The 26,007-nt window shown below is 37.3% G+C and overlaps 1 protein-coding gene and 1 long non-coding RNA gene across 5 annotated transcripts; one reads left to right on the top strand and one right to left on the bottom strand.

The window, feature by feature from the left end:
- The first annotated feature begins 1,658 nt into the window (after positions 1-1,658).
- Positions 1,659-20,435, top strand: LOC116243535 (calcium-activated chloride channel regulator 1-like). Of its 2 annotated transcripts, XM_090146410.1 has the most exons (15): positions 1,659-1,849; positions 5,332-5,448; positions 6,888-7,028; positions 7,263-7,413; positions 9,213-9,321; positions 10,027-10,198; positions 11,056-11,283; positions 12,640-12,864; positions 13,580-13,757; positions 14,787-14,893; positions 15,180-15,404; positions 15,524-15,791; positions 16,953-17,117; positions 18,220-18,447; positions 19,676-20,435. In XM_090146410.1, exons 2-15 carry the CDS (start codon positions 5,341-5,343, stop codon positions 20,107-20,109), a joined length of 2,739 nt encoding a protein of 912 aa, XP_090002536.1. In that variant the 5' UTR covers positions 1,659-1,849; positions 5,332-5,340; the 3' UTR covers positions 20,110-20,435. The 2 variants fall into 2 exon arrangements, with proteins under 2 accessions (XP_090002536.1, XP_031470665.2); XM_031614805.2 differs by lacking the exon at positions 1,659-1,849 and having other exon boundaries at positions 5,197-5,448.
- LOC149916850 (uncharacterized) lies at positions 3,236-25,958 on the bottom strand. 3 transcript variants are annotated; one of them, XR_016469249.1, is made up of 3 exons: positions 25,678-25,958; positions 23,385-23,526; positions 3,236-3,420 (listed from the first exon to the last, which is right to left on the bottom strand). It is a non-coding gene; the product is annotated as an uncharacterized LOC149916850 (long non-coding RNA). The 3 variants fall into 3 exon arrangements; XR_016469248.1 differs by lacking the exon at positions 3,236-3,420 and adding an exon at positions 15,594-15,636; XR_016469247.1 differs by lacking the exon at positions 3,236-3,420 and adding an exon at positions 21,139-21,734.
- Positions 25,959-26,007: the final 49 nt, after the last annotated feature.

Here is a 26,007-nt window from a genome sequence, read left to right as displayed (position 1 = left end):
GATTATCTGACTGAAAGCCATGTGTAAAGATAAGACAGGGCAATATCTTATGATCAGACTCTGAGTCAGTTTGTACTCTACTATTTTAGAGAGAAAAGAACTGAAGAAACTCTAGAATATGTTTTGTTAGATTTGCATTGTTTCTTTGAAATGAATTGGATACATACAACAAAGTCAGCTCGGTTCTCTGATGCAGGGAGGATTTTTTCCTCAAAGAATACAGTATAAGTGCAGTGTATAGAGCATTTCATAGCAGGTGCAGACTTGAAGAGTTTGCATTACATGGCTAAAATTTGGCATTTACATGTCATTGCCACCACCTCCTCATTGCACCTCTGTGGGGTGACAGCTGCTGTTTCTGCACCCAGAGAGGAGCCAATTTTGTGGCAGCCACAGCTGGAAATAACTCAGCACACCCTGCTGAGAAGTAGAAGTGAGGTTGCTGTTTGGTGCTTTAGCTCTTTGGTGATAATGTACATTAGAAAAAGAAAAGCACAGAAGCCTATGGAAAGAGAAAGATGAGGAAAGAAATTTTGGCACAGAAGCTATCCTTGTTAAAATCTATCCAAAGTGAAGAACTTAGGGCAGATCTCTCTGTGAGAGAGACATGATCATATGAAGGGTATAAGCAGGAAGTCACCAGAGCTGAACAGCATTCCTGCCCATTCCCAATCCTTTTTATTTATAGTTGAGTCTAAATCCAGGGACAGGTTTTTGGAGATTTAAATACTTCCTTTCCTAATGTAGGAGGTGAAGGAGCAAAACTGCTGTTATCCAATGAATGTAGGATAGGTGGTAGGTAAGATAGAATAAAAAAACAGGCAGAGAAGCAGTGAGGGGTGACACAGGATGGTGTTTCCATGGGCTCTGGTCTGACAGAAGACGGTGCTGCACCGGGAGGACAGGCCCGGCTCTGCAGGCCGTCCAGCTGCATGGCCACCACCTTCCTTCAGCTGCCACCAAGTGACCTGGGTAAACCTGATCACTTTTCTGAGTCAGCTGAAACCTCTCCTGTGTTTCCAGAACAAGATACGGAAAATGGCCCTACATTATATTGGTTCACATTCCTTTGTGAAACCTTGCCCTTGGAAGAGAGTCAAATGTTACAGATTGCTTCTGAGATTTTGTGTTCTGCCCTTTGAGATCATTTCACCTTCTTGCTGATTGAACCAGGAAGGGAGAGGGTATCATCACCGAAAAAAAAAAAAAGGAAGAAACATACTTTTCCCTTGGATCAAGTTAAAAGACAAGAATAAAACAAGCACAATTTTTATTATGATCAAAATCCAATGAGTAAATAGAAACAAATAGATGAGCAAACAAAACCACCACCACAGAAAACAACATCCAAGCAAGAACAGAAAGTATGGGATAAGCACACCAAAATGACAGAAATAAATACTTCTTCAGCTTCACGTAGCCAGAAAATGGCTGATTTCAATTACTATGTGGCAATATAGTTTTGACAATGCAGAAATGACCACAAATGTTAACTGCTTGCTCCATGATGAAAGAAAAATCTGAAACTGAAATGCTTTTTAGTTTTGAATATCAGTTTTATTCTTCTGTACATGGCAGCAGAACAGAGCTGCAGAGGGAGTGACAAGTTCAAGGCAGTTCTAAGAATTACAGAACAGTAACTAAGTGCGCGGTGTTTATCAAGATATCTTAACAGATATTTCTCAGTGATGATGATGCATGACTGTTGTCGTGTCAGCTTTTTTTGGTTTTCATGGCATCTGGCAAAACTTGAAGAAGTGATCAAGTGAAGAAGTATTTGAAGAGTTCTGCCTTCCTTTATGGACTGTTCCTGGAGTGCAGTGATTACTGCTGTGAAGATTATAAAAAGGTACGTGACTACACTTACTAGGTCATGTCCAACTATGTGTTTCCTTGTCTGTCATCCCATGTTATTACTTGGTTTGGACTTACTGAAAGGTTTTGTGATGTTTACAACTAAACAACAGGAATAATTTTCTTCAGGAACTAAGCAAGCTCAACCAGATTGTTAAGGTTAGGAAGCAATCTGAAGCAACCTTGTGTTCAAATAAGAAATATAACCCAAATGGAGCCAGTTGGAAGGGCTAATAAAGAGTTAGAAGTTAGGAAGAGATGGGAAGACATATTGGGAGCAGGAAAAACAATTTGGTTATTTTCCAGCATCTCAATCTAGGTTTTGCAGGTGCACAAAGCAGACTTGATCTTGGCATTCCACAGTTAAGGGCTGTGGAGGCTGTGGAGGGAGAGGCTGTAGGACGACTGCAGATAAAGGTGTTTATGGGATGGCCAGGGCATTTGAGTCAATAGGGGCATTCAGGGTTTTGATGAAAGAAAGTTGTAATAAAGACAGCAATTAAGTAAACATGTCAAAGGCACTCATAAAAAGTAGAAAAGAGAAAGAACAATTGTTGTGTTATCTCGCCTTAAAAGGAACAAGTGTCAGCTGAACAGCAATTTCACTGTTTGACTTTGTATTAATGTGTGATGATTCTGTCCCAAGGGATGGCTCTTCTTTTTCTTTCTGTCCTCTAGTTGGACAGTATTCTTTTTATTCTTACAATATGACATTAAAGAAAAGTGCTACAATTTCTATCTCACTTGAGCTAGTGAAAAATAAGTTTTCCAGTGGAAAATAGACAAATATCTTCCCTTGGGAAAGATCGAATTAATACCATATGCTTTCTGCTGGACTAAATAAAATTGGCAACTAGTCACAGGCCAATAGTGAAAGCTGAGAAGGTAATTTATTCAGCCAAGTGTATTCCTCCTGAAGGTGTGAAAAATATTCTAGCTTGATTACGCATAGCTCTAGACAGGCACATCACACATCACAAACGGGAAACTGGAGCTTCACATGATTAAGCTGATTATGCATAGACCTGCATGGCTGATCCTGGTACAAGGTGTTCTGTTGGTGGTCAAATGGGACGTTGGGCCATGCCGAACCTTCTAGATCTGGTCAGCTCTTTTGCTTTCATGCTTCCTACTGCTTCGCTGTTGCTTTTAAGCACTTAACCTTATCTACTGGCAAGAACTGTACCCATTTTATAGTTAATAGCTGCTGCAATAAACCGAACATCCTGATTTCCACAGAGCAAACAACATTTGCTTCACAGACCTTTTCTTTTGAAAACTTTGCTGGAAGTTGCCACCTTCCTCTCAGTTTGATTGTTTGCCAGGGACAATGATTAAACTTTCTCACACCACTTCAACTGAAACGTTTGTTAAATGGAAAAATCCCAGCCCAGGCATGAGAAAGGGATGAGGAGGCTGATCCCGGGATGCCCCTCATGGTACAAACATCTTCAATATGGGAGTGACTTTGCAATGCCATCACACTCTCTCATGTTCTGGTCTGGACAAGTTTGTTGACCTTTGGAGCTGCATGTAGTAGAACAAAACAGGTGTCCTGTAAAAGACCTGCAAATTCCTCTGTTATTGCAGCAGTAATAAAGAAAACAACAGTATTGAAAGCATTCTGCAAGAAAATGTTACAGCCTGATACAGTAAATCCAAGGGTCAAACTAAACACAAAGATCACAATAAATAAAAGCTCTCAAGGTCTATCTGAGTCACGCACAATTCCCAGCTCTGTCTGCATGGCACAGCCAAACACATGCACTTAACCCACTTGACCTCTCAGTGCATTCAGTGCTGACTTACCTGTGTGATAGACAAAATCTCACTGCTCTAAGAGTTAAGTCAGAAAACTTTGCTAACCAGTGACATGTAGAAGACCTTTAAAAAGGAGTTGTTTGTTAATGCTTCCTAAGACTTCAGTGACTGCTAAAGACAAACAGAAAACTAACTCAGTTTTGCTGATATGCCTCCTTGGTCTGGAGAGGAAGAGAAAATAACAATTAGAGAGGACAACACGCTGATTAAGTGAATAACAACTGATATGAGTTGGAAATTGGAAAAGCAGAAAGTTGTTAATGAACAACAGTATCAGGGAAAACACTCTGTTGTAGCAGAAAATGTGTTAAAAAAAGCAAGAAATGTTAAGCAAGAATAAGGCAAGTACCGGATACACCATAAGTTCAGCTGCTTTAAGAAGAATAAAACCCAGCAAATTATTCTAGTAAATTCAATTCAGTTATTCTATCCAATATTCAATATTTCTACCCAGAAATCTTCAGGCATAGGTATTTTTAGATTTATGTGCCTGAATACCTTTCGCAAATTAATTTTAAAGATTTGTGTAAAAACTTGGGCAGCAGTTCACTCTCATACCTCCTGAGGGCTCTTACAATACAGCTGAAAAGAAATAATGCTTTTATGAGAGGGGAAGACCTGCAAAATTACCGAAAAATCTAACCATCTATTCCACCAAAATAATTGAAAGGCAGATATAGAGATCAATCAGTAAAGAATTAAAAGATGAAAATATTATCAAGCACAACCATGTTTATTCTATTTTTCTTCTTTGTTTTTATACAATTATGAATTTAACTAAAGATATATCTATGCCATGAAATGTCTGTGTGATTTAAATATAGCAGTGTGTTGGATAAACTAAGCACTTCCTTTACGTATGGAAACTACCCAGCTGATGACTCAAAAAGTAGCTGGTAGAGAATCATCACCTTCTCAAATCATTGCAAATCAGTGATAGGCACGATGCTATTGAATATTCTACCAAAAAAAAAAAAGAAACAAAGAATAAAATATAAGGCTACTTCTGGATAAGTTTCTTAGAATATGAAGTGGGAAATTGCGAGGAGGGTTATAATGGTCACACAGAGCTATCTGGCATGGTTGGAAAACTGCTCCAACTCCAGAAAAAAACACATTTTGTTTCCACTGTGTTATTCATCTAAAGAAAAGAATGTAAGACATTTAAAAGTTGGGCTATTACATATCAACCATTCACTACAGTTTATCATCAGTAGATCATCTTGTGATGATCTAATCTTGCTTTTCCTGTTGTTTCAATTCCATATTTTATTGTTATTAGAATTATGTCAGGAAATCCTGAAGAGCTGTTTGTTTGATTATTTATGCTGACTCAGAAAATTATCCTTACTGAATTTGACGTAAAATAAATAAAAGATCATAGATTACCTGCAAAGGCATAAGGAAGTAAATTGTATTTTTGTGATGACAGTGAGATACAAGCATTTCTTCCTGAAGAATGCAACCAACTTAACCAATCATTTTTCACTGTGCTTATGGAGATCAAAGTCTTCTTACAAACTGTTACGCCTCTCTTGGCTCCAAAAACATTGTATAAATAGGACTGATAACCCACTCCTTTTCTAACCACAAATGTGGGGACAGGGACAAATAATGGGGGTGCTTAGGAGTTTGATATTTTTGCTGTCTTTTCAGCTCCTGCATATGGCAAAAGGCTCCATGGTGTGGCTAAACGAGAGTGGCTATGAGGATTTGGTTGTTGCAATTAATCCCAGCGTGCCAGAAGATGCCAATATCATTCTGAACACAATGGTAAGAACATGTACATGTCCATTAACTGATTCTCAGTAGTTAGGAATGCCTTGACTTTTTCTACTTCGAAAGTAGCATGAGTCCCATTCATGTTAGTAGGTTTTGAATTAATAATGAATGAAGCCTAGAGTTACCAAACTAGTCATTTCTAATTTGCTTTGCCATATTTTGCTGTTACAAATGGCACTTATTTCTTAAGACAGAGCTGTATACAGAGATATTTCTGTTTGAAGATAGGCTGAAATTCATTAAAGTAGCTTTCCAAATGATCTTTACCTGAAAGAACATCCTATGAATTTTTTAATGTCATTGGTTATACTGTAATATGTTACTAGATAGCAGTCTCCCTAATGTTCCATTTAAAATTGTAAAGGAAAAAGAAGAAAAAATGTTAGATTAAATGGTATTTCTGGCTTTAAATTCCATTGCAATCCACATAGATGCTTCAGTGGATCAATTGTTTCAACAAAATCAAATTATTTTGGAAAAAAACTGCTGAATAGGATACATATTCTGACAAACACTTCAGATTTTGCATATGGCTAATGCCTTCTATACCCTGAAGTAGGATTATCACCATCCCATGTCAGTTCTAAAATCAAGTATGAAGGATACCATCCTTTGGTTAGGCGTAAAGCTTATAACATTTCCAGACTTCTTTCACCTAATGAGTACAGGTTTACATGAAGCAAAAGCAGATGTGATAGCTCACTTATTACTCTCAGTCATTGACTGTCCCCTTATTTAGCAATACATGGATTGTGGATCATTCAATTTTCAGTGACAGGCCACCAAATGTTTTTTAGGATAGAAATGTGCAAGTAAGTACTGTTGGTATAAGATATCTATTGTCTGATAAATTAGCAGTGCTGTCAGTATTATGAGAACTTGTTCTGATATTCTTACTTCAGATCCTTTGAACCATTTAAGTACGCTATTCTGTCTGTGTACTTAAGCAGGTTGGTGTGGGGACAACTGAAGTATCTCATTAGTGCTCAGCTTGTCATGGGGTTATCACTGACCACTACCTTCAGTCCTGGCAAACTGAATGTCTACAAGAAATCTCCTTTGTCTTAATTTTGTGTGTCTATAACATGAATATTTGCAAATGTTGTCAAGCCAGTATTAAGGGTAAAATTCTTGAATTTAGTAATTTTTATCTCACATGAAGGCTAGAGTGTAAATTTTATCACAGTCTCTGATTAAGAGGAGGATCAGAGAACTTCTGAGAGAATCCAAGAACTACAGCTTAGGTTTTGTGGTTTCTTCATTCCTTTTTTTCTTAGTAAAGGCTGTAGTTTTCCTTCTTAATTTTCTATTATGTACTCAGTACTGCTTTAACTACTGCTATTTTCTGATTAGGCTGAAGTATTCATTGCATGAACAGTCAAACTTTAAATATTAATGTAGATATTAATGTGTTTTCTTTCACTCCCCAGACAATGATCAAAGATGCTTCTAATTATTTGTTTGAAGCTACAAAACATCGATTTTTCTTCAAGTCTGTAAAAATTATACTTCCTAAAACATGGAAGAAAAACAGCACCTATTCAAGATTAAAAACAGAATCATATAACAAGGTATGATTTAGAGAGCTGTTTATGATTAGAAGCACAAGAAAAATCAAGACTGATAAAGCTACATTATGAACTACAGAAAAAGTTATGACAAATCCTGGAAGTTCTTACTCAGAAGAAGAGTTAGTGGGAATGTTGACAGAAATAAAATAATTGCAGGACTTCATTTATTGAAAAAGAATCACCTAAACCTTCTCTACACCAACATTACATATGCCTTTGGTCTTACTGTTTCAGGCAGATATCATCATAGCAGACCCTTATTTGAAGTACGGAGATGATCCCTATACCTTACAGTATGGAGGATGTGCAATGAAGGGACGATACATCCATTTCACACCCAACTTCCTGCTAGATAGCAGCTTGCTTAAAGTTTATGGAGATAGAGGTAATGCTACAATTTAATTTAATTGCCTGCTTTATTATTAACATGAAATGGCCAATATTTTTTTAAATTCAGTTTTGCCAAACTGAACAAACTTAGAAGGGAGAAACTTTTTTGGAAGTAAATACCTGTAAGATATCTCAAGCTAAATATTCAAGCAGTGGATCCAGAAGTTGTTAAATTCTTTAAAAACCTTAAGAAAAGGTTAATCTTCTGCATTTAACTACTGCCTTTAGCAATAGCCATCTTTTTATGAGCACTTAGTGAGAAAAATGTCAAGTGTCCATATAGCTGATTTTGTATTATTGCATCATAAATATAGAGGTTTGCTGCTGTGTGGGACAGAGACTTCACAAAAAAACAATTTTCCTCATCTGATGTTTGTCAGTTTGGAAAAAAGTGTCTCTATAATAATGTCTGCATTTCTATAAGATTGATATGAAAAACAGTTTGAGTCTTGCTTACTAAATTGATGGCTTCATCTGGGTAGATGACATCATCTACCCAGACTTGTACAAAGCATTAGATATTGTCCCACACGACATTTTATTTTTAAAATGAAGAGATGTGGATTTGACAGGCAGATCACTGAATGAATATGGATATCTGATGGTCATATTCCAAGTGTTCTAGTCAATGACTCCCTTTCCAGGTGGAAACCAGTGATGACTGGTGTCCTTCAGAGTTTTAATTGGGTCTGGTATCATTTAAAATCTTTAGCGATATGGGCAGTAGGATTGAGTGCACCCTCAGCAAGTTTGCAGATGTTACCAAGCTGAGCATTGTGGTTGACTCAACTCTGGAGGCAAGGGATGCCTTCCAGAAGGACTTTGACAGGCTAGAAAGGTTGGCCTTTTGAAGTTTTGAACCTCTTGAACTTTAACAAGACCAACTGCAAACTCCTGCTCTTCCAATCCGAGCATACAAGCTGGGCAATGAAAGGATTGAGGAAGATTTAGAGTCCTGAGAAGAAGGACTTGGGGGCATTGGTGGACAAAAAACTGAATATGAGCCAGCAGTGTACCCTTGCAGTTCAGAAAGCCAACTGTATCCTGGACTGCATCAAAGGAAATGTAGCCAGCAAGCTGAGGAAGTGATTCTCTCCTTCTACTCTGCCCTTGTGAGCCTCCACATGCAGTACTGCATCCAGGCTTAGGATACCCAAGACAAGAAAGATGTGGAGCTCCTGGGGTGAGTCCAGATGAGGCCACAAAGATGATCAGAGGGCTGGAGCACCTCACAAATGGAGCAAGGCTGAGGGAGCTGGGGTTGTTCAGCCTGAGAAGATGCCAGGAAGAAAGTATTACTTCCTTCCTATACCTAAAGGGGCCTACAGGAACGATGGGGTGGGACTCTTCATCAGGGAGTGTAGTCATAGCACAAGGCTTTAAACAGAAAGAGGGTAGGTTTAGATTCAATACAGTGAGAAATTCTTTGCTCAAAGGGTGGAGAGGCACTGGCATAGGCTGACCAGAGAAGCTGTGGATGCTACATTCCTGGAAGTGTTCAAGACCAGGCTGGATGGAGCCTGCAGTCTGCAGTCTGATCTAGTGGATGGTGTCATTGATATGGCAGGGGTTGGAACCAGATAGTCTTTAAATCTCTTCTAATCTGTATTCTGTGATTCTATGACTTTTCCCTTGAGGAAAAATTATTATCCCTCTTGCTTAACTATTTCACGTTCTTCTACTAATACCTGAGATAAGAATTATTTTATCTCCTTAAAATTTAAAAGAAAAAAATGCCAGGTATGTTTTAAACTGTTTTAGTTTGAATATGCGCATATTATTGCTTTTCAACAGGTAGAGTTTTTGTCCATGAGTGGGCTCACCTTCGGTGGGGCGTGTTCGACGAATATAATTACAATGCACCTTTTTATGTTTCTGAAAATGCACGTGTTGAAGCAACAAGGTATCATATTTCATTTTTCTGCTTTTACATCGCACTCTTTCAAAGATTTAAAAAATGTTTTCAATATTCTTGTAATGTGTGCTAAGTTATTACTTTGTAGAGTCTCTGTGATCTGTTTGTATCATTAAAAGATGCTTATTCAGCATGGTCTGTTGCCTGCTCTGTGACCCAGAAAGCAATAGCTGCCCTCAGTGCTGTTTTGTAACAGCACTGTTCTATAGCTGAGGCTGGATAATCTTTTGCTCCATGTGCAACTGCAGACTTTAGTCAGCACTGGTTATATACATACGATAATTTTATTAAATAGCAGTTATTGACAACACAGAAATTCCCTAGCGAAACCTCTGTGATTTTAAACAGTTTCTACAAAGGAAGACATTAACTGCATGGACATAAAGAATTAGTCATTATCAACATCAACACAGTCTATTGCACTGCAACTATTAGCAGAATAACTTTTGTGCATAGACTCACAAGAAATTTATCAACTCATCAGCAGAAGCCCACAAGTATTTCATGATTATAAACTCTTCTAGATTACTTTAAGAACTCTTCCAGGAATAGAGATTGTCTACTTGTGTACTTGTGTGGTGTCTAGGACCATGCTGTGCCAATAGCAATTTGTCTTCAGGCAGGCAAAATTTTGAAAAATAACCACTTATGGATTATGTGTAGATTATCAGCCCTGCCCACTTTCTCTTCTAGATGTTCAGCTGGTGTCACTGGTAAACCTATATTCCAAAACTGCATTGGAAACCAGTGTGCGACAAGAGAATGCCAGTATGATGGTCAGCTATATGAAGCTGGATGTGTATTTGTACCGGATCTAAATCAAAACAGCAAAAACTCTATTATGTATATGCAATACTTACCTTCTGTAAGTATTATTAAGTCTTTCTGGAGTAAGAATTTAGCAACAATAGTCAATAAATGATCAGTTATGCATCTTTGATTAATTTCTGTCTATTTCAATGAATAGGGATGATTCTATCATTCCTAATAGGCTCAGTTCCAAAGGACAACTGCTGTACAAAGCAGTTATTGGAACTGATCTGATGGATGTTTCCTGTCAATAAGGGTGAGATTCACTGAAATCTCAGCACCCTTCTTGCTTCGCTTTTGGAAAATCAGATCAATAGTGTATGGGAACTGCTGAATCACAACCTGAATCTCTGATTGATCACCTGAGGCAAGCAATGAGTCAGCCATGGGAGCACAAGTGAAGGCAATTCACCTGTGCTGCCAGAAGGGGTGGAGCCTGGCTCCACTTCTCCTAGATCCATTTAAGAGCTGGCTACCAGGGGGAAAGGTTCTCTTCTGGAGATCCTTCCTCTGGAGTTCTGCAGCAAACCCAGGATGTGGGTAAGCATTTTATCTATTCTCTTTTTGTTGTTATAATTTGCCTTGCTGAACTCTCTTGTTTATTTCATAATTATAACATCTTTATATTCTTTGATTATACAAGTGGGCATATGAGTGAAGCATTCTTGTTGAATGCCTTGGCCATAAGATAACTATTAAGGAATTCTTTTTTAAGCTTCATTGCAGAGCAATTTTATTTTTTTTCTTGTCTATTAAGATCTTGTTTAGCCAGGCACCATGGCACACAGAAAAGTCATTGGAGAAGTCTTTATGTGTCCTGTCTCCTACTGCCAAATTCATATTCTTTGAAAAGCTTTCTTATACTCAAACTTTTGGGTTGTAACTCTTACAAATTTCAATCTGACTTCTTAGGTTGTTGAATTCTGTGACAAAAATACTCACAATTATGAGGCTCCAAATATGCAGAATAAGATGTGCAACTACAAAAGCACATGGGAAGTAATCATGGAATCTGATGACTTTCGCAACTCATCTGTTGTTACTGGCCTTGCACCCCCCTTTGAGACCACCTTCCAGCTACTGCAGACTCAAGACAGAGCAGTCTCATTAGTACTGGATGTTTCTGGGAGTATGTTATCGGTAAGAAAAACATTTTACAAGTAAGTTTATGCAAAAATTGTAAGAAGCAAAAAAAGTTAGAAATGTCAAATTATTTTTACTCAATTCAGTCATTAAGTATTTTATACTAGAGAAAAAAAAATTACTGTCATTCTTATCAATGATTTTTTTTTTAAGAATTTCTATAAGAAATCATTTCAAAATATTGAGAGTTGTAGGCCAGACTTAGTCATTTTTTCTTGTAAAATCTCCATTTAATAAGTTTCCCACCTCTATTCCATACCTAGAATGCCTTTATATTTCTTACAAGAAGAAAATGTCTAATAGGTAGCATTTTACACTGTATTTTCATTATGAATCATTTTAAAATTTTAAATTAAATATTTAGGTTGCAATATATCAACAAATTAGATTATTTTGATGGCATACTGCATTTCTTCATCCATAACTTTCTCTTCCATAATAATGGTCATTAGCTCACTACTGTTTCTCTGAAAATATTATAGTTTCAGAGTTTAATTTGTCACAGGAATTCAAGCCTAAAAATAAGATTGCTCATCACAAGAAAATAACTCAAAAGGCTCTATCACATTGAGAGATATTATTAAATATTTGTCAGTTGTGTTTTAAATAAAAACATGGATGAAGAAGCATAAAGCAGTATGCGCTCCAATTCTATAGATATGGCAAAAATGTCATAACAATACTAGAATTCTCCTAAAGTGCTCCACCAACAGAACTATTTTGAGACATGCCATTCTAGCCCAGAGTTGAGACTGACCTTCAGCAGAGATTTGCAATCATAATACATCATATGAATTTTATAATATGGATGTCTGTCATAATACATTTTACTACAGCAGTTGGTAAATAATGTAATGCTGAAACATTACAAAAAATATGCTGTAAGAATAGCTATAGCTGCAGAGAGAGATGTTTCCAAATATAGTTGGATTGGTTTTTTTGTTTTTTTTTTTTTTAAGTAATCTCTTCAAATATTTGCATTTAAGATATTCATTCTGTTGCCTTAATGTCATTTATATTTCCAAACTACTGAGCCTCTGGGCTAAGCTACTCCTCAGGAATTATAAATGTTGCCCTTTTGCATTGCCACCGTGTCATGAAAGTGACAAAAATCTTGATAAGGAATAAAGCTGTAATATCAGAAGATAGATCTCTCTCTTGGAAACTGCACTACGCTGCATTTTCATGGTACCAGAACATGACATGACCAAGAACATGAGCATACATATCTTACCCAATGCAATTGTTTTTAACTTCTAATTACAGTCAACATCAAGATTTTCCTGTATTTTGTCTATAGTCAAAGCTTTTCAGAAGAGACTGCATTCTAAAGGTGTTTTTATTCACAAACAGTATAACCGCATCACAAATCTCCGTACTGCTGCAGAGGTTTTTCTAATCCAAATTATTGAAGTTGGCTCCAGGGTTGGAATTGTCACATTTGAATCTACTGCATATGAAAAAAGTCCTTTGATACAAATAACCAGTATTGCAACACGCCAAAGACTTGTTCAGAATTTGCCTACAACTGCTGGTGGAGGAACCAATATCTGTGCAGGCATTGAGAAAGGACTGCAGGTAAAGTACATTGTTCTCCTCCAGAAGAGAGCCACGAAGATGATCAGAGGGCTTGAGCACCTCTCCTTCTCTAGGCTGAAGAACCCCAGGCCAAGAGAGCTGGGGTTCTTCAGCCTAGAGAAGAGAAGGAAGGCTCCTGGAGCACCTTACAGTGGCCAGCCAGTACCTGGGGAGGGGGGTCTACTGGAAAGCTGAGGAAGGACTTTTTATAAGGGTCTGTAGTAACAGAATGGGGGAAATGGCTTTAAACTGGAAGAGAGTAGACTTAGACTAGATATTTGGAAGAAATCCTTTTCTGTGAGGGTGGTGAGACAGTGGGACAGGTTGCCCAGTGAGGTTGTGGATGTCCCTTCCCTGGAGGCATTCAAGGCCAGGCAGGATGGGGCCTTAAGCAATCTGGTCTAGCAGGAGGTGTCCCTGTCTTTGGCAGGAGGGTTAGAACTAAATGATCTTAAAAGTCTCTTCCAACCCAAACCAGTCTATGATTCTATAATTTAACATTTACTACATCTAAGTGATTATATATTGCAATATCAATTGCAAGAATATTGAAACAGCTTTACCATTAAACAAAAATTCAAACACTGCTTAAAGAAGAAATTAGTCTTAGAACAGTTATCTTCAAATGTAAATGCATACATTAACTGTTCTCTGGAATAAGCCAGTATTTAAAAGTTAATCTGTTTGTATCTCACATTCTTTTTCTTTAATGCAGATAATTACCACTGCAATTGGTACAACATATGGCTCAGAAATTGTGTTACTGACAGATGGAGAGGATTCATCTATGTCAGTTTGCCGTGAAAAAGTGAGAGAAAGCGGGGCAATAATTCATACCATTGCACTGGGTCCATTGGCAGCAAAAGAACTAGAAGAATTTTCAAATATCACAGGTAAATAAGTGAACTCTTTTGCTGGCATTCATAGTCAAGTATGAAAATATCAATTCACTGGTCTGGAAAAAAAAATAAACTTGATTTATAATAAACTTGAAACATTTAATTTTAAAGAAATCTGGTTTTCATTACAGGCTTTAATGCAAACAAGTAGGACTCTTTAGATGCACAGTTCTGCTTTAAGAGCTGTCTTGATTTGAAAAATAGAATAACACAAAAGTGTCCTGTTAATGAGGAGATGTAATTATGATATTCTTATGTAGCATACAAAATGTAGTGTTCTGCAATTACTCAAATTTTATTTCTGGCATAGCATGCAATGACTGGAATGCTCTACATTCTTGAACTTACAAGAATTTTTTAAACTGTATACATAACAAATGTTTTCTCCAGCTTTTGCAACTGAATGCACTGGCTAGAAAACTGTAGATGCTGTGACTGTGCTTGTCATGAGCCAGCTGAGCTGGAGATTAATAGTTTCAAAACAAGCATTTTTAACTATTCATAAGGGTGATGCTTCATGCTACAGTATGTGCAACATGCCATGGAGGACAGAAGACACATTGCATAGCCCTAGAAAGAAAGCTATCTGACTACAAACAAGTATAGTGAATAAATATTCTTATTTGAGAGGTGTGCATGCTGTGCATATTCAGACTCATAGCCACTTGCAGTCCCCAGAGCTCAGCAGTCAGTCTCTCCCTGACTCTGAGAGAACAAGACACGGCTCCTGAATCAAAAACATTAGGAAAAGACTCAAAATATTACACTTCCTCTTATGCTGCAAGAAGTGATTTCTAAGCTAAGAGATAAAATGAGGTTATCACACAAGCCAAAACAGATATTTTCATGATTTTACTGTGATACAAGTATTAACACATATTAAAAAAAAAAGATGCATTTCATTTTCTTGTTTGTTACCAAATTGTCTATCTCATTAGAACATTTGGTACCAGAAGTTGCATAAAAACTGGCATTTTTAGAGTATAAATCAGTATTACTGAACCTTTTACTCCTGTCTTTCAGGGGGTTTACAACTTTATGCTGTAGATGTAGATGTCCCCAGTAAACTAGTGGAAGCATTCAGTGAAATTACAACAGGAAGTGGCGATATTTCTGAACAATCTATTCAGGTTTGGATTTCAACACTTTTTATCTCCTATGCATTTGGTTGATCAGTATTGAATGAAGTTAGTAACTAATGATACTAAGCTAATAGTGGTTCAAATTAAAAATAGCATCAAACAATTTTTAGTCATCAGACACAGTTATAAGGAAATTTATTGCCTTGAATTGACACTCTGCCCCACTCATATAGAAGAAAACAAAATTAAGTTCATGACTGGCTATTTTCTAATTGCAAATTTAACTGTTAATACTTACTAAATAGCAATAAGAAATATTTTCTCTCTCTCACAGCTTGAAAGCAAAGACCAAGAAGTTAATTCTTTAGGATGGATAAATAATAGTGTGACCATTGACAAAACAGTAGGAAATGACACTTTCTTCGTCTTCTCATGGAGCAGAACCCAGCCATTTTTCTTTGTGAGGGACCCCAAAGGAAAAGAATATGGAAGCTCAGACTTTACAGTTGACAGTTCAAATTTAAAAACAGCTAGACTCAGTATAAATGGCACTGCAGAGGTAAAGACAATGAATTTTTGTTTGTTTCTGAATTAATATTTCCTGTAAAGAAGCATCCTGCTTTTCTTTTCTTTTTTTTCCTTCATAATGTTCTAAATATTTTCGTATTTTATTTTCAGGTGGGAGATTGGCATTATTACATTCAAAATGTTGATACAATAGTTCAAACTCTATCAGTAACAGTTACCTCTCGAGCAGCCTCTTCTGATGTTTCTCCTGTGATCTTGCAAGCCTACATGGAGAGGACAAATACAGCACCTTATCCAGTTGTTGTTTATGCAGAGGTTAGCCAAAACTTCTTGCCTGTTCTTGGTGCAACAGTAATAGCCACCATAGAGAAGGATAATGCTGCTGCAGTAACCCTTCCTCTTTTTGATAGTGGCACAGGTAAGAATTGATACATATAGCAAAGATCTTTGCATTTATGCATCTTGGAATCCAAATCTGTGTTACTATCAAGTTGTATCATACTATGGTGACATCTTAAATTGGTGCAAAAAATGAAGTAAAAGGGAAACCTACTGTTATAAGACAGAAGTAAGCTACGAGGCTTTTGTTTGGTGAGCAGAACAAATAAATGGGTCTTGCACTGAAAAATCATCACATCTTTACTGTGTTCCTGTTGTGAAAGAAGGAATACTAGGGATGGTAGAAGGTAAACTGCTCATCTCCACTTTTGTTTCATGTAACTATCTGACCTCAAGTGGGAATGTAAAAAAAAAAAAAAAAAAAAAAAAAAGCCAGCTGTTTTGTTAGTCCATCTCATATTCTCTGAAGATGGGCTATAGCCTTAACATTAGCTCACCAAAAGATAGCAATATCTTTTGCATATTTAAATAAATACATTATTTTTTTAAATACTTTTTTTTTTAGTGCAATAGCTAGACATCCTGGAATTCAGCATCCTTTAATCTCTCTTCATCTTTCTTCTTCCATTTCTCCATTAGTATTATCACCAGTGGTGCAGACCTGTAGCTTTATGAACTTAGCAGTAGTCAGTAGTATCATCTCATTCTGACCTGGTTTTTATGCTGCCATACTTAGCCCATTGAAATGTTGTTATATTTCTATCTCGTTTCTTAAACACCATCTCTATTCTGAACTACTGAGATTTTTTGAATTGCTGCTAAGATTTACAATAGTTAGCTTGGATGCCACCAGCTGACCATTTGTTTCAGCAACTGTGCAAGTTCACATAAAGAAACTGGCCAGAGGTGGTTATGCTGTTGTTTGGTGTTGGTTTTTTTTCTTTTCAATTAAAGATGTTATACCTAGTAGATGTTCACTGAGTATTAAGTTAGTGGTTACAGATAGTAACAAGAGGTTTACCTAGTTAAAAGTGTCAATGCAAAGTAGTTCTTTTAAGCAAAATACATTTAAATTTCTGGTTATTACTGTGGGACAGTACCTGCTTTTAAAGATGTCTGTATTGAAAAACATTCTCAGGTTTTCTGTGTTGTAATATTCAGGCTTTATATTTGTATAAGAACTAACCTCATTTACCAGCAGTATCTTCTAGACATTAATTCTCTATAATTTAATATGAAGGTGCTGATATGACCAAGAATGATGGAATCTACTCAGGGTACTTTACTTCTGTAAGTGGTGATGGAAGATACAGTCTAAAAGTGAGTGCCCAAGGGAGGAATCAAACCGTCAGACTTGGCCGTAGGCAAAATAGAGCCTTGTATGTACCAGGCTACATAGAAAATGGTAAGGGTATTTGTTTAATAGACAATTACTTATGTGATTTCTGTGTGTGGGGAGCAAAAAATATAGCAAGTGGGATCACTTAGATTCACAACAATAATACTTAATCTAAATAATATTTAAAATAGATTAAAAAAACCTTCTTAAACTATCATTTTTACTACAAAACAAAACAAATCCCCTTCAACTATCGTTTCCTATGTACAGGAATAATGTAAAGTATTGTCATTAATTTAAAATATTTTTTCTTGCTTCCATGAAAGGATAAATATTGCTCATTCTGTATGTCAGCAGCTCAGAAGAAAAATTTCCCCAGTTATTCTGAGATTTTAAAATGGGTCTTTAGTGTAAATGCATTCAACATGCAATGTTAGTACACAAATTAATGCTAGTAGAAAATGTCACTTATATATTCTGTTTTTTAGTACTTTTCCACTTTAATGCTGAAGATACTTTAGTTGTTAAAAACTAATATTCACACGTACATATACAATTTAGAAGAATCAACATAAAAGATTGTCTAAAAATCTCACCAAGTATGGCCTGAAAAATATAAATTCTTCTGAAGTCTGTTATGGGTAGGAAGAAATAGAAAGAACTGATTTATTACAGCCAACATATGCAACCTGCTTTACTAATCATAGAATCATAGAATGGCCTGGGTTGAAAAGAACCATAGCGATCACCTAGTTTCAACCCCTCTGCCACAGGCAGGGTTGCCAACCAGACCATGCTGCCTGGAGCCACACTCAGCCCACATCCAGGGATGGGGCATCCAATCCTCCTTGGGCAACCTGTTCCAGTGTGTCACCACCTTTTGAGTGGAAAAACTTCCTCCTAATATCTAACTTAAACCTCCCCTGTCTCAGTTTAAAATCATAGCATTTCCAGTTTCTACACATTTCAGAATTTTTCCACTATTTGAATTTCCTAAATGGTATGTTCAGCATTCTCGATCACCTTATTTGCTGTCTTTAAATCACCAACTTTCAATTAAATTTGAATAAAGAAAATCACAAAGAGATGAGGTAAAAAGATACAGAGAAAACAAAGAAATGTAGTTCAGACTTTTGTCATGGTGAAAGTTGAAAAATTTTTCAAACAGGTAAAATTCAGATGAATGCACCAAGACCTGAATTGGCTGATGAAGAAATCCTAGCCAACCTGGAAAGTTTCAGCAGAACTTCAACAAGTTCTATTAAACTGGACAATACTGGAAGTTTATTGCAAGGTCTTCCACCCTGTAAAATTACAGACCTTGATGCCTACATAGAAAATGAAACAATAGTATTGACTTGGACAGCTCCAGGAGGTGACTTAGACAGTGGAAAAGGTGAGTAGGATACTTTATGGGAGCAGATTGATCCACCTGTCCTAACGGACATGCCATAAGGACACTCAGATATGAGGGCTACATCTTTCCCACCAGAAAATGGAACTATAGAGAAAGTTATCTTGTTGCATGTTTCATGCTTTAGTTTTTTATCATTAAAAAAAAACAAACATGTAAACAAAGAAGTAAAGCAAAGAGTATTACTATTAAAAAGGCAAATTAAAATAAAAGCACAAGACATTTTAGTAAAAGGTCTTGATCCATGTTTGTGCAGAATTCAAGAAAGGAAAAAAAAAAAATAAAATCAATGAGATGAGTACAACATGCACAATCTAAAGAATTACTATATGCACAGAAATATAGTAACATTCTTACCAAGATCTTTCATCCCAAATATGCTACATGGGGAAAAGGAAAACTAATGCACCTACACTTGTGTAGACTAGAGACTGTGTTCAAACATACAGTTATGTACATTATTTCAGGTTTACATCTTAAACTTATCTGAAACTGTCAATAAGATACCCCACAAGAAAAATAATCTCACTTTTTTTTTAAATCCCAACTTTTATGCAGTTATTTTATCGCAAAAGTGATCAGTCATTGCCCTGTAGCTTAAGGCAGCACTGTATTAGTTGAGGCAAATCAATATTGGTTTGGAGGTGGACATATATACATCTCTATCTAAACAGCGAAAGAGATATTCGTAAGAGGAAGAGAGAAGAAGAGAAGAGTCTTGAAAAGCTACGACTTCGACACAGAAACAGTAGAATCCCCCAAAACTAGTTGAGCACATATATAGCAACATAATTATGGGTTCTCTGATTGCAGACAGACAGGAGAGCCATTCTATGTCTGTCTTAGTTTTTGGCATGCTGAGAGAGAGAACTGGCCAAATGCAGGACAGATGTCTGCTACATACCTATATTTTTAAATTGCTGTTTTCCTTTGAATAACAGAATATAGTCCTTGCAAAGGTAAGAATATTGATGAAACAATGTTCTTAAGGCCAGTTAAAAGGAGTTTCCAGACTTGGGAAAAACAGACTCTTGATGCTTCAAAGTGAGGGTTAACAGCAGTCCTGTCAATAGCCATGCTAAGCAATGCAGTCCATAGTAAACCAGGAATCTTTCCAAAACAGTTCTAGAAATCTGATACTGTCACCTCAAGCAGGGATATTAAAACATCTGTATTAATTTGTTTTTACATATACTCTTTTTTTCCCTAGCTGATCACTACATAATAAAAAGTGATGCGGATCTTCTGAGCCTAAGAGATGAATTTGATAATGCTACTTCTGTGGATTCCTTCCATCTCATACCTCAGGAGGCTGGTAGCACAGAAACATTGAAATTTAAACCAGAAAATCTGATAATAGAAAATGGTACCGTAATCTACATTGCCATGCGTGCTGTTGATGATACAAACCTGACTTCAGATACATCTAATATAGCAAAGGCCACTTGGTTTATTCCTCCAAAAGTATCTGTGCCTACAGATGATGAAGACAACACCAGCGATGGTGTTGGTGATGGTATTAACATTACACTAATAGTGGCAGTTGTAGCTGGATGTGTAGTACTTGTCTGTATTATTGTAAGTTCAACTGTATGCATTTTACAAAACCAAAAGAAAAGAAGGGATCCTGCAATCAGAATGTAATGTAACAGTATTGGTAAATGCTTTAAAAAAAATAAAGGAATAAAAAAGATGAAAGAAAGGAATATAGAGTAATTTTTGCCATGCGTAAATTTCAAAGCAGAGGAAAGTAATTTAAGTGCACTTGTTTTAAGCAGATATGTATTTGACTTTTTGATAGTCTTATAAATTTTCAAAAGCATGCCTTAAATGTGTACTTCCATTTCTTTCTATGCAATATAAGTACTTCACTTTTCTCTTATGAGATTTATGAGATCTTTCCAATATAGTGTGCTTTATTTTTGTGTTAAATAAAGAAGAGAAAGGAAAATGATATTTTCCCTATTTTTTGTTTTGCACACAATAATCAAGGCAAATTGCAAAAAGAAGTGAAAGTGTTTCAGTTAGTATTATATGGCTTCATACATATCTTTTACAAGATGGGCTTAATGAGCCAAGCACAAAAATACTTACCCATGCTATTTATTTTAAATATACATTTAAACATTTCCAGGTATGTTGGAAAGTTAAATATATCATAGAATTGCAGGAGATAGAAGGGATTGTAGAGTCCAGCCTCTTAGTAAAGCAGGTTCTCTACAGCAGCTTGCAAAGGTAGGTGTCTGGATGGGTAATGAATACCTCCAGAGAAGCAGGCTCTACCACCTCTCTGGGCCACCTGTTCCAGTGCTGTGTCAGCTCTACTGCAAAGAAGTTCTTCTGCATATTTATGTGGAATTTCCTGTGTTCCAGTTTTTGGCCATTGCTCCTTGCCCTGTCACTACACACCACTGAAAACCATCTGATCTCATCCAGTTGCCTCCCACGCTGTAGATATTTATAAACATTGATCAGATCTCCTCTCAGTCTTCTCCAGGCTGAACATCCCCCGCTCTCTCAGCCTTTGCTCATACAGGAGCTGCTCCAGGATCTTTATCGTCTTTGTTGTCCTCTGCTGGACTCCTTCTTCAAGATCCCTGTCTTTTTTTGAACTGGGGAGCCCAGAAGTGGACATAGTACTCCAGATGTAGCCTCACTGGAGCAGAGTAAAGGGGGAGGATTACCTCCCTTGGCCTGCTGGCCATACTCTTTTTAAACCAACATTCTTTTTCTCATGCACTCAGTGTTTCCAGAATGCAAGTATAAGTACTTTCAGAACAAGTGTTACAGAATGTATGCAAATAAGGACATAGAAGGTGTTCTTAAGTGGAGGGTAATGAAAGCTGTAAGATAGGAGCTAGGAAATGCTTTTATGTAACAAGAGGTAACTTAAAAGCTTAATACACAAGTTCTGCTTTTTCTTTATCTGGAGTCCAATTTTTTATTGTGAGTTTCTGTATTTCTAGACAGTGGTGTTTCTTAATGAGCCTTATTATTGGATGCACTTCCAGATCTAAAATTCAATTTCCTCAAGCAATAACAAATGTTTCAATTTCAGGTAATATGAAGGCAGGAATAGCAGCAACATTTTAGGGAACAGATCTCTTTGGAGAAAAGAGTCAGAAATAAAAGGACTTTTTAATGATGTTAGTTCTCTTAAATAGCTTTTAGGTCACTTAACGTCTATCTTCCAGATGTTTTTCCTTTTGGTTTCTTCTTGAGTGTCTTCTCATTCCCTGAAGTATTTCTATGGATGCTGCATCTAAGTTCTTTCATAGGAACACAATCAGAATAAGAAGGTTGCAGAACTGTTTCTGAAACTCTTTCCTAGCATTATGTAAAAATATTACAGAATTTACACATACAATCTTCGTGATCCAAGGCAATCCAGCACCAGCACCCAACCCCGCTGGCTCAGTGAGCAAGAGCTGCAGTAGACTATTGTGTGGTGACACTGACATCTAGTGGGCTGTAACAACACTTCCAGTTTTTCCAAATGTTCTGAAAAGTTTTGGACCAAAGCATCTCCCTCCAGGATGCTCTAATTATAACATAAACGCATGTTTGAGAGTAAAATAAAATATGATTAACCTATGGGTGAGCTTCTTACTTGAACATGACTCTTAGTCTAAAAGAATGAAGAAGATTCATTTGCATTTTATGGGGAAGTGTCTAAAGCATTCAGTTCAAACATCACAGCACTCAGCACCCACCTCCTGAACATCTCTGCAAGACAGACACATTTTACTTTTTCATCTTTACAATGACGGGGTAAGATTTTTTACTTATTTCGATTATTACCTTTACACCAACAGTATATATGCTCTAAAGCTGCATGGGTTGGGACACCAGCCACTGATGCAACTGCCACACTCCAGTTCAGACCAGCTAGAAAAAATGTACTTGTTGAAGTAAAAAACCTATAAGCCTTGTATGATCTACGAATGATCTTAAAATAATTTCATCATCCTGCATGGTAGCAAGTAGACTTCACATCACAGAGAAGTTTAGTCTAATTATTCCTATATTACATGTGTGGCAAAACTGCAGTACCAAGCGATAAAGTGACTTTCCCACAGTCATCAGCTGGAAAATATTAGATATGCAATTATATATCCAGTCTGTTATTGCACAGTAAAAAGGAGAACCCCCAGAATTTTTCTTTAATTTTTATTTCTGTTGGGGCCAGTTCTGGCCTATAGAATTCTCTATACAATCTTCCTCTGAGTATAGTCTTTTCTAAGGCAGACAGCTGGAGTGTGGGACCAAATTATTATCTTGCCTGGGTAACAAAATAACCCACTATGGCCCCAGGAATTATGAAACTGTGAGGACAAAAATCACATAAACAGATATTTCAAGAAAGCCTAACTGAACACGAATGCAGTCCAATTCTCTGAAACTTCAGGGCCTTGGGCTACTGACTGTTTTGCCAGTTGCTGAATGCAGTCACAATACAACTCCAGTCAACACGGTCAGGAGGGGCAAAGCAGCAGCTGCTATGAGGATCAGTGGAAGTGTGCACTAATGCAGAAAGGATCATTAATTCTTACTCAGAGTGCTGTATTTTCTGGATGCAAGCACACTGTTGAGAACAGCTGCTTTCTTGTTCTGACAAATCCAATACCCAGATTTTACACGAAAGCCTGATTGTACATAGGCCAGACAGCTGGCTCTACTGATTTCATTATCTTTACTCAGTTATTATCAAACTAAACTCACAGTTGTTAATATTGGCACAGATGTACACACACATAAAGAAGTGCTCTTTCCCATTTCAGTAAAACACTTTTTGACCATTAAACTGAGAGAAGTTTTCAAAAGTTTATTTACAATGACATAAACTTATATCTTTTTTAAAATTATTACTATTTTATTTTATCTTTTAACTACATTAATGAATGTTAAATTAAATTTACCTTCTGATTTGCATGCAGGTGTATTTGCGCACTTTGAAAGTCTGGTTCAAGGACTGCAGCTATTCTTCAGAATATTTGTTGGTGTTCTGAAGGGACGTGACTGGTAATACGCTGCCAGAACTCTGATTTTCCAGCTGCTCAACTGCATTAAAAGAAGATATAAATATATAAATATAAATAAAATAACTATTTTATGAAAATATATGCCACAGTTGAATAGTCATGAATAGAAAGGGAAATACCACATACACTGGCAAAGGAGGTGACCCATGTAACTCAGTGTACTATGGAGCTGAGTGTGTTTGAATGAATTTCAGCATGAGTTCTGTTATTGGGACTATATGTTCTACCAAAATATATTTATTTATTTTAATGCATTTTCACTGCGATATAAACTGAATATGGAGGCATTCTTGGGTTGTCTTTTCATTTAAATCTTTGCCTCTAAAGCCTTGAATTTGAACATTAGCCTGCCATGCAGTCAGAACACTGTTTTCAAAAGTAACCATCCCTGCTATCTATCCTACACTTCTGAAGGAGGATACTTTTCCTCCAGCACTGGTGAAGAAGTAAACATGCTGAGTCCTCAGTTGTTTGCAGCCTATTTTAGTGGATCTAGAGACGGTATCTCTACTTGCCTCACATTCTTTGAATATACCTTTAGAACTCTCTAGGTCATTATCTAGTTCTGATGATGTCTGCACACAAGGTATGGCTCTCCTTGTCTGAACCAGGTATGTTGGTTTAAACAGAGTTTGTTCTGAACACTAGATTATAGGCCTTCAGAGTGTAGAGAAAGAGAATTCCAAGAAAGGAAGTAACTCTGTAGTGTTTTGAGAGTGGGAAAAACCTGTGGAACTCAGGCAAGATGGAATTCCAGATAATCCAATAACCAATTTTAGTCTTACATTAGAATATTGTGAGTTAAAATGGGGAAAAACATATCCATGCCAGGGTTGCTTTATATGAAATATAATAAACATGCAATAGAACAGATCTTACTCTTTGATAAATGTGGCAACCCTTAGCCTGAAGAGTTATTTTCTCCCTCTCGTTCACATTGACTGCTTGTACATTCGATAAAAGAGGAAGGATGTTAATAGTAAGAACTGAAAGTAACATCCGATGCCCCACATATGCTAAAGAGCCTGTGTGATAGGAGTGGAAGTACTGTTTTAATAAATCATTTTCCTAAGAATTGGAACTGTCATCTTTAGGGTTCTTGAGAAAAGAAATTATCAAAAGCAGGCAATTCAAATCTTTCAAGAATGCTCTAATCCATGGGAGCTTAAAGGATGGGACTCTTCCTCCACTGCCATTCAAGCAATGCTCAAAAAGATAGCATTTTCAGATGTAAAGAGCTGAGTTCCAAGGCAACAATTGCCTCTCTGACAGGTGAGGCTCATGGGCAGTTATAGGTTTCAAGGTTCAAGATCCAGCAGCATTTTGTTCAGGTCTGAGCTGATCCATGCCAGCAGTTGTGAATTGCAGACTATAACACTGCTCAGCCTAGGCTTTCCTGGGGTACATCTCCTTGAGGTGGTGCTTCTGTCTCCGTATCGGGCACTGCTGCTCTCAGCTGTTCGGCGCCTTGTGGAACTCTACCACTGTAACTGCTGACAACACCAATGAAAGATCTGGAATTCAATAACTTTTGTGCCTCCAAGTTTAAAATCTGTAACGCTACATTATCTCCTTGAGGAACAGAGACTCACTAGAGCTTACTATGCTACTAAAACTTGGAAACATACTTGCCACCAAGTTTTTATATATAAACAGTTACACATGTACGTGTCTGTTATGTAAGAGACACAAGAAGAGCTAACACTCTTTTAGGCAGCTTTTAGGCCCTCTCCTTAACAGTACTGCGGCACAACAGGAGTTGTGTTTTGGTTTTAGTTCCTGGAATCTGACCGGCATGTAAGAAAGATTGTGTTGATCCTTCAGTTATTTCCTTGTTCTGGAGCTCACTTCCTGCTGTCATGCCCTGGGATTTCCTCCAGCCTAATCAAATGCAGGCCAGAGTTACTTGCTGTGCGGGTTATGTGGTCAGTTACCTGACAGTTGGACTAGATGATCTTATAGGTCGTTTCAAACCTTGTGATTCTATGATTCAATGACTGAGTGACCAGAACTGCTTTCAAGTTGGCAATATTAACTCATTGCTACAAGACAACGCATTGTAAATCTGCTTCCTAACAGCCCGCGTCAAAGCTCTCCCTTCTCGGGCATTCAAAAGCCATGATGAGGGACGTTGAAATAGTGAAAAATTAGAGACTAGTTGCTTGCTCACCGACACTGTGCTATGGTACCGAAGGTACTTCAAACGGTCTCGTGGCACGTAATGCCACTTGCAGCTGTCTGTACGTGGTTATCCGAACAAGGCTGTTTAACTAGCAGCGCATTCTGATCTGCCGCTCACAAGTTCTTGACCGCTTCCCATCATCACGCCTCACTTTTTTCATGAAGGCGAGCACGATTTGATTTACAAAGCCCTGGGCTCGAGCAACGGAACGAGCGGGCGGCAGCGACTCCCCTGAGGCGCTCGCAGCGCGGTGCCGCCCGCAGCCCCCCTCAGGCGCGCACCACCGCCCTCACGGCGCGCCTCCGCGGCGGGAAGCGC

This window comes from Phasianus colchicus, chromosome 9 (assembly GCF_987193195.1).
Source record: "Phasianus colchicus chromosome 9, bPhaCol1.hap1.1, whole genome shotgun sequence".
In the NCBI taxonomy this organism is placed as follows: Eukaryota; Metazoa; Chordata; class Aves; order Galliformes; family Phasianidae; genus Phasianus; species Phasianus colchicus.
The sequence above is the reverse complement of the archived record's forward strand: the minus strand, read 5'-3'. Positions and strand labels throughout refer to the sequence as shown.

What these genes read in the sequence shown, in the direction of transcription:
- LOC116243535 (XM_031614805.2), top strand. Translation starts at nt 5,269, where the DNA reads ATGTGGGGACAGGGACAAATAATGGGGGTGCTTAGGAGTTTGATATTT. An exon ending in TAAAGTTTATGGAGATAGAG is followed by an intron (nt 7,414 to 9,212) that starts GTAATGCTACAA and finishes GCTTTTCAACAG; the next exon opens with GTAGAGTTTTTGTCCATGAG. An exon ending in TGACTTAGACAGTGGAAAAG is followed by an intron (nt 18,448 to 19,675) that starts GTGAGTAGGATA and finishes TTTTTTCCCTAG; the next exon opens with CTGATCACTACATAATAAAA.